General features: G+C 31.8%; 1 protein-coding gene across 1 annotated transcript; it reads right to left on the reverse strand.

The window, feature by feature from the left end:
* Positions 1 to 7,226: 7,226 nt before the first annotated feature.
* Positions 7,227 to 9,311, reverse strand: LOC131034247 (wax ester synthase/diacylglycerol acyltransferase 4-like). The gene is made up of 4 exons (XM_059217249.1): positions 8,748 to 9,311; positions 7,801 to 7,998; positions 7,489 to 7,626; positions 7,227 to 7,391 (listed from the first exon to the last, which is right to left on the reverse strand). Exons 1-4 carry the CDS (start codon positions 9,309 to 9,311, stop codon positions 7,227 to 7,229), a joined length of 1,065 nt encoding a protein of 354 aa, XP_059073232.1.
* Between the last annotated feature and the right edge of the window lie 4,205 nt (positions 9,312 to 13,516).

Below are 13,516 nucleotides of genomic sequence, written 5' to 3' on the forward strand. Positions count from 1 at the left end.
CTGGTAAACTTCTTCAACACTCTTCAACTTGATCAAACTTTGTTCATCCTATATAGACATCCGAAATCCATTCAAATATCGTGCAACTTGATAAACCTCATCATTGACATTTTTGGATCTGATATTTAGCTTGTAGAATACTTTGTTATACTCCTTCAGTCTAGATCATTTCTGCTTCAAGTTTTGTAACTTTCAAAACAGATTTACTTGGTAATCAGTAGGCATAAAATTTGATTTTAACTTGGAAATGACCCGCTCCCATGATTTCATCTTCTCTTTACCTCTTCTTTGTCTATCAACCTACAAATGTTTGCACCAAAGAGATGCATGACCTTTCAACTGGGTACAAGCATATTTCACCTTCCTTTCTTTTGTGGTGTTCTCAAAATCAAAGTACTTCTCCATCTCCGAGGTGTGATCTATTAATTCATCCAAATCCAAATTACCATCATACTTTGGTGGGGTAAAATGTGGTTTAGTGTTCACCCGACTCAAAACCCTCAAGAACCTTTCTTCATGTGAATCGATCATCGATGGGTTTGCTACTTGTTTTTCTGGTGATTCTTCTTCCTCATCTTCACTCACATCTTCAATATGCCAACCTCTTCTCTGGGCTATCTCAATAGCTTCTAATCGGGTTGCAATTCCTCTCAACATTTCCAGCACAACAGGGTCTGCATTCCCACACGCTCCACCATTCCTATATCCTCTTTGTGTCATCTTCACACCAGCCCTTTGTAGCTACAGGTCGAATCCACAATCCTCCACCCCGCACAAAAAAAAAAATTAGGACAACACAATCTCTGGAATGAAATCTCGCTCTGATACCACTTGGTGTAGTTACCGGTTAGGAGGGACCTCAAAGAGATCAATTCGAACTGGGAAGAAAGAGTAAACACAATGGAAAAAGAGAATATGCTGAAGGCAATGCATAACTAAATGAATTAGATCATAAGAACTAATTACAAATAACTAGTAATATCTAGATTACAAGATTCGACTCACTGACCTAAGACATACATGCTCAATTATAGAAATGGTAAACTCCAAACCTCTAAATCTTAAGATATGTCTTCTATGTTCTATCTCATGGATTATGATTCTTAATTACATTGATTTATATGTTCTAGAGGGATTCAGCCAGCCCAAGAAGAATCAACAATCGATGAACATGATGAAACATGCAAAACCACTAGGTCGGCCCCCGCCAAAGAGATTCCTCTGGAAAATCCAAAGGATGAAGTGTAGATAAGAGGGAAGGTCGGCCACAGGCCAAAGAACATTGGAATCAACGATCTGGGGCTCCACAAACTACATAAAGGATCCGTAAGATTCACTACTAGAAAATAGGTCCAAGCGGTTCTGGTGTTCTTAGCCAAACAATTGTCTCAGAATTCAGAAGCGATAACTTGGCGGAAAATGATCCAAATGCTCCATATTTTAGGATTAAGGAAGATGATCATGTTCATAAAGAAAATATAGGTCCTCAAGATCTAGTGAGAAAATGCAAGAAAATGTAAAAAGAAATGTTGCAACTTCAAAACAGAAAACAAACTGAAAAGAAATATTTTTGGTTGATGCAAGATTGCCAAGAACTAGGGATGCACCTACATCAAGAAACTTGGTTGTCCATGGGACTTTGATTTGGTATGATCGAGTCTCATCTTTTGGAGATGACTACTTGATTCTGTGTGAGTCATACTTTCATGCTACACATGATACTCTCTCTCTTGACCTCTAATATCTCACCCCTATTTATCTTGGCTAGCACCTAAGAGATGTTGCATTTCTTTCTATATTGGGTTTTAGTTTAATTTTTTTGACATCATGTATAAGCTACATGATTAGTGTGGGTGCAAGTCTTTTCCCTTGTGTGTTGTGTGGATGTATGTGTTTGGGTTGTGTGATTATCTCCTGACTGTAGAACCTACAATCATTTGTACAACACTAGAGAATATTAATGTGTTCCCAACCTCCATGCATAATGAAACACATTTTCTCAAAAATTCCACATCTCCTCTAAGTGTGCCTAATGCCTCCTCTAGTGCTACATATGAGACACCTTTCCTCTGAAATTCTACATCTCCTTTGAGTGTGTCTAATGCCTCCCCAAGTGCAATGGTAACAATCCCTCCTCTATTGTACAAATCACCAACCAAATGTCTGCACATGAGACAACTTTCCTCCAAAAGTCCACATCTCATCTGAGTGTGTCTAATGCCTCTTCAAGTGTTGTACATATCACCAAACAAAATGTGAATACCAAGTGCACCCACAAGAAATTCCCCCCTTTTCTCCTTAAAGGGACACATAATGCTAAGTCTCCTCTTTTCTTCAGGGACACAAATATGCACTTCTCATGAAATAATCATCTCTAAGTGAGAAGCTAGCTTGAGATGATAAAAAATATCCCATGTCCATTGTCTCCAACCTCCTATATATTTTGTTCTTAGACCTTACCCACTATAGCGAGCACTCAATCCTTCAAAAGTTTTATCAAGAGTGGCATTGATGGTATCAAGTATACCAGCATTAAATGAAGTAGCCATGTGATATATGTCCATGGGAAAATCTATTGATTTCAACTACTAAAACACCCTTATAATAATTTAACTATATGTACTCCAAATAAACGTATTCTTTTATTTATGAAGTGTTAAGCAATTTTCTACCAATTCCACCACCCACCATGTTAAATAAACTTCTTACAAATCTGATTATGGGACAAAATTTACTAGTACTTTATCATTTTTGTCACAAAATTTGTCCTCGTTTTTTAGTGTTTTTAAGAAAAGATGCTCCCCAAGCTTCAACTTATAAATCTTTCAATCTTCATAGAAACAATATGAATAAGTCTTATTTCTTTAGGTCAACATAGAAATTACACCTCTAGAAAATTCAATGTAGCATTTCAAACTTGAAAAAAGAAGAAGAGAGATTAGCTCATGTGCCTTACTTATTGTTGCCACTTTGTACATGGAGAAAACACATAAAATTGCCACGCCTAGCAAAATGGTAGTCACCTGTGTGTTCAATGCATCCACACCTTTCACACTAGAAACAGACTTATGCATTCCATTCGCACCAGATCAAACCCTCTTACCATTTCAGCATCGAAGCAAACTTTTCAACGCAACAAACTCTGAAACCCCACGCTGTTAGCGATTCCACCATTCTTAATGCTCTGAGACCATATTAGAGTGCCCAAGGGAAAAGTCAGAACATAATCTAATATTCAATAGATTCAAATCGATTATTTCAAGGCTGCAAATGCGTATAAAGCATTGAATTCCTATGCTCAACCATTAACAACCACCTTACAGGAATAATTTATCAACTAATCTATCTATTTAGATACTAACATTTATTTTATTTAATGTAATCTCACTAAAAACTTAACTACAAATGTAATATTCTCCAATACACTAATGTGATCAAATAATTTCTATACTGATTGTTTTTACCTTTTGTTCTTCCTAAAACCTAGTGAAATGTTTTGTAGCTGAAATTCTTCCATGTGTGACATTGCATCATGATGTGATGTCATGTGATGTTCTTGTGTGCATTATTTCATTAAGGTGGTGTTTAAAGTCATCTTTGAGTGCACTATTGCACTAAAGTTATGGTAGAATCAAATCTTATTATTTCAAAAAAAAGAAATATTCCATGTTAGCTAGTGTGCCATGTGTTGCATGTGGACCCAACTTCTTTCCCAAAAAAAACCCCATGTTCCAAGCTTGTGCTCAAGTTTAAAAGTTATAATCTCAAATATTCATCTTTAGAAATTATTATTTTAATATTTTAGACACTTATATTGTCAAAATAAAAAAGAGGGCTTTGAACCAAAAGGTAATTTTTTTATTAAGTAATAAAAATTCTTTGATCTTTCAAGATATGGAAGATAGTGATTTTTTTGGGTAGTGAATTAACTCACATATGACAATATATTAAAATTCATATACAAAACATATTTTAGTATAATTTATATACCCTAGAAATCAATAATGTTCATATTATCACATGAATTTGAGAAACCAAACTTAGAGACATTTGTTAGAAATAAAAGAAAGAAATCTTAAATACAAATAAAACTTAATGAATTAATTTAAAAATCTTATTTTAATATACGATTATAGATTAGAGAAAACAATTCAAATATAAATACAATTGAAAGATTTAATCAACTTGTATTTAGGATGCCAAATTCTTATGTAATAGTTGGATCATTTTTCCCCTTCTAATACAAACATGTTTTAAATGTATATCTTTCTACTAATAGTAAATTTAACAACTACAATAATGCAAAAAATATTAGACATTTTATCTTCAAGGTATCCCTCATACTTTGGCTAAATATTTAGCCATTATAATGCATACTCCATACTTCATACTTCCACATTGCTTACATTAATATTAAAAAATAATAACCAAAGGCAAACTTCTCCTTCTTATGAAAGCTTAAAATTGTTGACAATTATTTTATTGACAAGAAGTTTCATTTTGATGAAAGTGCGTTATATAAAAATGCAAATATTATCAATTATGATGGAAAAAATATATTTAAATATTTTCCATTTGCCTCTATATCAAAGTGAAATCATGATTTACAAACACAAGACATATCATATACATGAAAATAATGAATTTAAAAAAAAATCTAATTCAATGAACTCTTAAAGCTAATTTTTTATTTTCATGTAAATACATCATCATTTGAAATAATATACAATAAACTTGTATATTTCCTTAGAAAAAAACATAAATGATACACATTATAAGACTTTAGTATACCAATAATATAACATTCAAATATTATAACCCAATAAACAATTACCAATGATATGTCATAGAAGACCCTAACACATAGTCTTTTATAAATTTGAATAAAAGTTTCAAAAAAGATTTAATTAATCAATACAAAATTTATCATCATTTAAACACAAACTGGTATATTTATTATGGTAACATTATAGTTTATCATCTTGATTGCAAAGATGATATATAGCTAAATAGATAAGTTGCTTTAAGTAGAGTAATATTTTTTTTTTTTTTGAATATGTATTTGCATAAGATTTTGTGTTAAAACTATGTATTCTTGAAAAAAAATCCTCTAATTTCTTTTTACTATCTTCATTCCAATATTTTTGGTAATTTTGCAAACCTTTCATGTTTTTATTGTACATGTCGAGTAATATTTATTCTTAACATTGAATTTATTTTTATAATTTTATTGGGAAAATGCACAATAATGATACACCATCAATGGTAGATCAAAAAAAGAATTTCATGAAAATAAAACAAAAATTAGACATGTTAAATTCAATGATTTTAGCTCAAGAAGCCAAATCCTTATGTGACTATTGCATAATATTTTCCCTTCTTCAAATGAGTATTTTTTCAAAAAAATTATTTTATTTTAATTTGAACATTTCAAATTCCTTATAATTGATTTTTGACAAACTTAATATATTTTAATTTGAACTTTATTTTATAGTCAAGTCTCGCCTTCTTGCTTAGCAATCATATAAATTTTTTATATGAATATTATTGTCTATCTTATATTCTAGATACACATTTAATCATATTTATTAAGTAATTAAAATTAAAGGTAAAATATGATGTTGAACTTCAATTAAGTAAAAAATAGGATCAAATGTACATCAATAGTGCTAGATAGACATTTCTAGAATATATTTACACCTTAAATTATGTCAAAATTTTTACCTTTATTTAAAGTGTTTAAGATATTTTGATGTGAAAGAACTTTACTATTCACTTTACATTCTTAAGTTGATATTCTATTTTGCTTGAGACCATTTATAAAAGTTGTATACTATTACAAATTGGGAATATTATAGTTGATTGATCCCTTGAACTTTAAGTAATAAAATACCACCTAGGTTAATCCCAACACATAAACAACTTTTGGTTAGGCATTCCATAGCATACATATATAACAATTTAAATTAATCAAGATGACAAATGAATGAAAAAGATGAAATAATTAAGAATTTTTCATAAAAAATGCTTTGAATAATGTAAAATTTTGCAAGTTCTAAAATTTTAAAATTTAGCATATGTTATTTAATTTGATTTCAACTCCGAATGCATATTTATCTTACAAATATTGAATATTTCATAGTTGAAGTCTCTATGTTAAATTTTTATTATATAGAATTTGTGAGAGACATACTAGTTATGAGAAATAATATTCTTATTTATATCAAATTTAGAACATGTTTAATTATTGAAGGATTGAATGTTGTACACTTGTATATTTTGTATTATCTTGTATCCCGTTTCTCGATTTGATTCTATTAGAAATTTTTAGCATCAACGTTTCGAATCACACTCTGTGATTGATCATCAGGATGCAAGAGAGTTCAAGGAGTTAAAAAATGTTTTGTAGACCAAGGCATCAATATAAAAAAGGGGGATGAGCACGAGGAACAAGGAAACTAAGGACAAATAATAATAAGAAATTTAAAAAATATAGACAATACCATTCTAAAAAGTAATAATAAAGAACAACCAACAAGAAAAATATTATTACTTTTTAGAATGGTATTGTCTATATTTTTTAAATTTCTAATTATTATTTGTCCTTAGTTTCCTTGTTCCTCGTGCTCATCCCCCTTTTCTATATTGATGCCTTGGTTTGCAATTCAGTTTTCAACTCCTTGAACTCTCTTGCATCCTGATGATGAATCACGGAGTGTGATGCAAAACGTTGATGGTAAAAATTTCCAACGCAATCAAATCCAGAAACGACATACAAGATTCGAATGGATTGTGTAAATCTTATTAAATAAAAAATATGTATTGATGTTGTCATCTTTGTTTATGTTTGGACAAATCACTTGTAAAATTGTAAACACTTTAATATAATATTCTATTATCATTTTGTTATATTTTCTGAAGTAAATTATATTTGTATTGAATTACATTAGATTTTGCTTCATATGAAATATACAATGAACCAATAATATTAATTCATTTGATATTGTTTAATGAATCATTAAACAGATTTAAAAGAAATAATTGCATAACATTTAATATGCAAACAATAACATGAACACATTTTAATAGAAAGTAATATTAATGTTAAACAACTAAACCTTCTCCCTAGAAATACACCCTATATCTTGATTTCCAGTACATATCTTTATTAATCTTTATTGACCTACTAGTCTCCAATCAGAGGTGGTGAACAACAAGAGCTCCGTTCAAGATAAATTCAGTGAAGCTGTTTTAGCGGCTGCTTCTTTCATCACTTGCAGGGCGTCTGCACAATCCTCACAAAGCTGTTGTGGGTCTGCAATTACGTCTTCCGGTACTAATGCAACCAGCTTCCCTTTTCCAGCATAGCTTATGAAATGCATCACAATAGACTGCATAAAGATGGGAACAATCACTTTATAATGTTGTATATAACTCCTGAACATCATTGGGAATAAACAATTTGTAACAGAGAATGAGAATACCGACACGATAGTTAAGGTGAGCCGTGGGAATAATATGAGTAATGGGGTTATCACCGTATTGGATCTGTTCAACGGGCCCCATCACATTGGATATGCCCAATGTAGTGCTCTCGGCCAGTTTAGTGGAAATGTACGCCACCAACTGTAATGTCAAAAAAATATTTGTGGTTTTCCGATCAGAAATTAGAAATCGATTTTAGTTTTTAATTTCTTCTCCTCCTCAAAATTATTGACATGTCATAAAGCCATAAGAAGTACATAACAAAAAAACCTTTCAGACAGAAAAAAATGTTGATTTGAACGTAAGCATTATCACCTTAGTTGGCATGTATTTGGTTATGGCGTATATCATTGAGACCTCGAAAGATAACTTCTTCAGCCTGGACATCATTGTTGTAACACGGCAGTATTGAAGGGGATCTCCATAGTGGAAGGTCGGAAGAGGAATCATCCAAAAACCTAGTTTATTACCCCACATAGATTTTGATGGGTTTTTCATGTTCCTATCCAGATCCTGCCCATATTTAATATTGCTATCAAATGAAAGTTTTCTACATTAAGCAAAGACGAATCTTAAAAAGAAAAAAACCCTAAAAGAAGCTTGGCGTTGGATCCATTACTTTGAGCACGGGATACCCCTCATATTTACTACAACCATCGCTCGAAGACTTATCTTTAATGGAAGATGGTGCTCTGCACTTGCATTTGGATCGCTACTTCTTGACATTTTCTCTGCCAGTGACAGATTTTAGGCTTGAGTACTAGATAACTAGTAGATTTGGGTATCAATTTACGAATAAATATAGTTATGAAAGATGAAGAGATAATACTTAGAAATTTATTTTAATTTGCATTTTCATATTAGAAATTAACTATGAAAATTAAGAATCATAATTTAGAATTCCATTTTAGACATAATTTAGAATTCCACTAGATATGTCTATTGAGTTAAACTTGAATCTCCATAATAAAAATGTTGTCGATAGATTTTAAAGCAGAAAAAAATAGTTACCACACCTACCATATTGTCGCCTGCTCATATAACGCACAAATCCGGCAGAAAGTGCTCCCATAATCACGTCATTCAATGTGTGCCATTAAATTTTCTGTAAGACTAATGGAAAACTTCCTACTGCGATAAATACCAGTACAATATGATCAGGACCACATTGAATTAGCCTATGATTCATTCTGAACAGAAAGAAATTCAATGAATTGGCCTATGATTCATTCTGAAAAAAAAGTAGAGAAATTTTCACCCACCCCATTAACGGCCTTTTTGACCAAGCAAATATCTTCAATGTTGAGAGTAACATGAGCCAGACGCTTTGAACTAATTTTTGCTCTGCTCGCTTCTTTCAATAAATTCTGGTCCCCGTTCCATAGCAGAACGATCATATAGTCGAACACACAGAGAAATGTGAGCCAAAGCCCTGCAATGACATTGTAAACAATTTGGAGAAAACCTGTGGATCTCTGGTCAGAAGATTTATGTTGTGAGATGGTTTGTGACACGTTAGGATTTGCAGCTTTGCTTGTAGAATTTATTAAGAGGGAGAGCATAGAGACACAATCTCCTAATGAATGATGGATTCTGAATACAAGGCTGGCTGCTGCATCTCTAGAAGAAACATTTAACACATGGACTTCCGACAGAGGCCTGCTTGGGTCAAGTGGAGGAGCAGTCATTAGAGAGGTTGTATACTCGTTTACAAAGTTGAGATCTTTTACAGTGGAGACACTTAAGGATGGAACAATCACGTGATCCTCTATCACCACCTCTCTTGCACACCATTGCAGATTGTTGTGCTTGTCCTTCTCCTGCATTCCACGGTTCAATTCAAGTAATCACTGAACATTAACTTCAAAGTAGACAGGAACATAACCGTATCAATAATATGCAGACGTACATCTAGCTAGGTCACATTGAATGAGATTAAATGAGTATTTCCTGGTCAAAATCTATAATACAATCTGCACAAGACATGTTTTAAACTTTTTTAACACACAATATATAAGCTTGCATTTATTTTATAAGTTGATAAAAGCAATTTTCTCCATCTCTATGAACATGAATGACAAGGGAGACTTGCGATCTATTTTGGAGAAAGGATCTAGTAGCTTTCTATTTTATTTTTCATCTATTTTAAGCTTTCAAACATTATATCAGATTTTTACAATTTTTTGGAATGTTTCTTTGTATGAGATTTGAGATGAACAGAGTAAGATCTATTATATGCATAAAAGTCAAAAAATGATCATTTAGAAGTGGGGCTCCATATTATAAAAGCCCCTTTCCTTTTTCCTTTCTTATCTATTCATAAAGGCCCCAATAATTGGGCGTTACAACCACCAAAAAAAAATGTACAACTGATCTATTACATATTCCTCTAATAAATGCTTTAACCAATACAAACCCAAATGCCCAAATAACCATCTCATATGATTACCAAATTTTTTTTACAACTCTCCTAATTAAATATTCAAATTTTAACTATTGGATATACAAGTGGATGGTAATTGATATATGTGAAATATTTTAGTGAACTTTTAGTTATCATATATTGATTTTTTTAAAGATATTAAAAGATGATTAAATATATAGGAGATGAACAATTATTGAAAAATGAATGACTTTTAGATCTTCTTATCTATAAATTTTTATTTTTTTCATGATCAAAATCAAAGTCGCTCTTCCAAATTTAATTCTGATCTTATGCCTTAGACAATGTCAAGTCAACAAGAAACACCATCTATACACATTATTTTATGCCTTAGACAATGTCAAGTCAACAAGAAACGCCCTCTATACACATTATTCATTCTATCCTAACAGAAATATTTATTCAAAATCAAAATCAAAATCAAAGCTTCTCTTCCCAATTTAATTCTTAACTTATACCTTAGGCAATGTCAAATCAACAAGAAACACCCTCAATACATGTTATTCATTCATGGTCCAACTCAATCTCAATCGCACCTCCAGTTGAACTTTTGCTTCTTTTTTATAAGGTTTTCTCTTTTTTTTTCATTCTTAAGAGTTCCTTTCTTTCTATCATTTTTTCTTTCAACAAGGCATGAAGGCATTGTATCTCAATTTCTGAGAGTTTGTAATAGCAACAATTCCTTTAATTTTTTTTAATAAAATAGCAACTTTCCTTTTCAATACTTCTTGTATTATGTTATTGAATGGATGATTTGATGAATTTCTGTTATTTATGTTCAAAATCCTTTTATTTGTCTCATTTAATCAAAATTTGACGCAAGGAGATACATGGTAGATGCAGATCTTAAATCGTGTTAGTTGATTTTAATGGTTTGTAGATGTGAAAACTAGTTGGATTTCCTTCAAGAAAGAATTAGGGTCACCCCTTTCTAAAAAAAAATTTATGCATCTTATTGTTTAGTTGAGTTGTGAGAGATTCAGGTCTATTTTGTTGAATTATTTTTTGAGTTTGTTAGTTATAGATCTCAGGTAGAACATTTGGTGCATCACCTCCTCTTAGGATAGGTTTCAATTCAAGCATTCTTCATACCCCTTTTCCCATGGAGAATTCATTTGCAAGAGATTCATCAAAGAGAACTAGCTCACTTTGGAGGTTGATTCCATCATAGGCAACCAACAAGCCTGTAAATCATCCCATGTTTGGCAAGACTGTTGAGATTTCAACTTAAGCATCATGGGTGCAATCTTGGTGACAATAATTATAGAGAAGGAAGTCATATTAGAGTATGTACCTACTAAGGAACAGTGTGACAATGTTATGAGACAGTGGTTGTTGTTGGATGTGTTTGCCATGATATTGGTCACTTGACACAATGGTTCAAGGAAAATTTCATGATCATGAGATCTTTGTTCATTTCAAGTCATTAATTTCCTATACCTTTCAGAAGAAAGTTTATTCCTTTTGGTAGTTTTGCAAGTCCTATATGGTGCAGAGAGCTCCTTGACCTTGAGCCTAAAACATTGTAATCAATTATTTCATTTTGTGAGTGTGATTCTCATAGTGGTTTTTCTCTATTTAGGGTATTGCACGTAAATTTGGTGTTCATATGTTTTTTTGTGCTTTGTTGTTTCATGTTTCTTAATTGCAATAATAAGTTAATTATGTTTTGAAGTTAAAAAAATAGAAACAGTATATTTTGAGGCCTGTATTGATTTACCCCCTCCAAGTCCCGTGGTGTGTTCAACACACAGGTTTGTGTATTTTGAGTGTTGATCATTGTTTTGGCTCTTGAATTTATAGGCTACCCAAAGATCTAGATTCTCACCATTCTTGCAAAAGACATAGATCCCAACTAGAGCCAATGTTGGTACCTCAAATTTTATTGGTTTTGGCCCTCATTTATATGCTTCATGAACTTAGTTACCTTGTTGTCTGTTTATGGTCAATCAATGATAACTGATCAGAGAGATCATATATGTCCCCACCAAGTTTCTAGTTAGCTTCCATATGATGATTTCCTACTGCATCACATAGCTTCTCCATGTCATAATGTCTCACTATTCATTGATTTTTCAAAATACTGAACCACAAATAATGCCCCTTTACTCTTTCAAACACTAGATTATTATGCTTTGCCGTTGCAGATATGATTCAAATGTTCTTGTTAGGGATTCAAAGTTGAAGGTAAATGTTCCCATATTACATTAAATGTTTATGGATGTCTATCTATTTTTTTAATTCCTTAGATCACATATTTGTGAGTGATTTTCTTCATGTAGTGCACTCAAACTCAAGAAACATCAATGCCAAATGTTATTGACTTGTAGGGACATCCTATCATTCCACATTTTTTTTCCAAATCATATTTGATTAGCTCAGATGTCTTCACATAGATGACATAAAGGTTAGATTTTATTGATATTTTCATGCCCTAATTCATTCTAATGACCAACGAATGGATAACATAAAAACAAATCCTCATTTATGTATCAAAAAAGAAAAGGACAAGATAGGACAAAGGAGACTAGTAGCAGAGCCCTCAAAGGAAGTATATTCACGTGAATCCTTGACATTTAGTTTTCCTATTTTGGGTAGAGATATTATAAATTTGTAATAATTTGGGTATTACCCAAAATTTGTAATAAGCACTTCATTATAGTTTATATGATTAAAAGTAGAATCAACTTTAGTTAATTCTCTCTAATTTGCAATTGTATTTGTAATGAATGTTTATAAAATCCCTGCAATGGTATTGTATGGTATCTGTTCAACATAATAAGGAAGCGCATTAGAATATTTAGGTATTACTAAGAAGTTTCACTTAATATTCTTTAAATATTTATTACTATTTTGAATGTATATGTATAACCTATCTTACTTATGCATTTCAAATGGTATAGTCTTTTTTTGGTATGTTGATTAATGTATCATCATGGTTCCAGTTATTGCACGTTCTATGTAAATTCAAAGACTTTGTTGCCCAACTAGATATAGGCACCATTTTGTCCCTTGTTTTCCGTCTCATGGACATGAACACACTGAAAATTAAATAAAATTAAACATATTTCAAGTGACCCATGTTCAAATATGCATTCCATTACAAGGGGTTATTATAAAATGAAATCTCAAATGTTCATACAAAAAGATATCTATTTATAAGATGCTTATCCTTATATATCCAAACTAGCACATCGGTAAAATATGACACTAGTATTGAGATACATTCTACTTTGGGTATAGTTTTCTTTATGGGAGTCTTTAATCTATTTATCATCAACCTAGCATCTTAGGTAACCCCACCTTGGTCTTACAAAGCCAGAAGAAAAGACGGTCTTACCCATCTTAATCATTGGCCCTTAGTTTCCTAGCATAAAGACAAGTTTGTGGGAATCTTCTTGGGTTTGACAACCTTGACACTCGAGAGATTACTAGGCCTTAGGTATTTTGGAGTTACATCTCGGATCACCAACACACATAAAGCAAGCTTATCTTGTAAAAATAAAAATTCCATGAGAGAATATAAATTAGCATTTTCTACACTAACACTTGCAGCCCAAGAAACCAAATCCTTGTTGCTACTAGACT

This window comes from Cryptomeria japonica, chromosome 3 (assembly GCF_030272615.1).
Source record: "Cryptomeria japonica chromosome 3, Sugi_1.0, whole genome shotgun sequence".
NCBI lineage: Eukaryota > Viridiplantae > Streptophyta > Pinopsida > Cupressales > Cupressaceae > Cryptomeria > Cryptomeria japonica.

Coding starts and splice junctions, on each gene's coding strand:
- LOC131034247 (XM_059217249.1), bottom strand. CDS start 9,311: ATGCAGGAGAAGGACAAGCACAACAATCTGCAATGGTGTGCAAGAGAG. Junction 7,627..7,800: donor CCAAATACATGCCAACTAAG/GTGATAATGCTT, acceptor TTGACATTACAG/TTGGTGGCGTACATTTCCAC. Junction 7,392..7,488: donor CGGCTCACCTTAACTATCGT/GTCGGTATTCTC, acceptor ATCTTTATGCAG/TCTATTGTGATGCATTTCAT.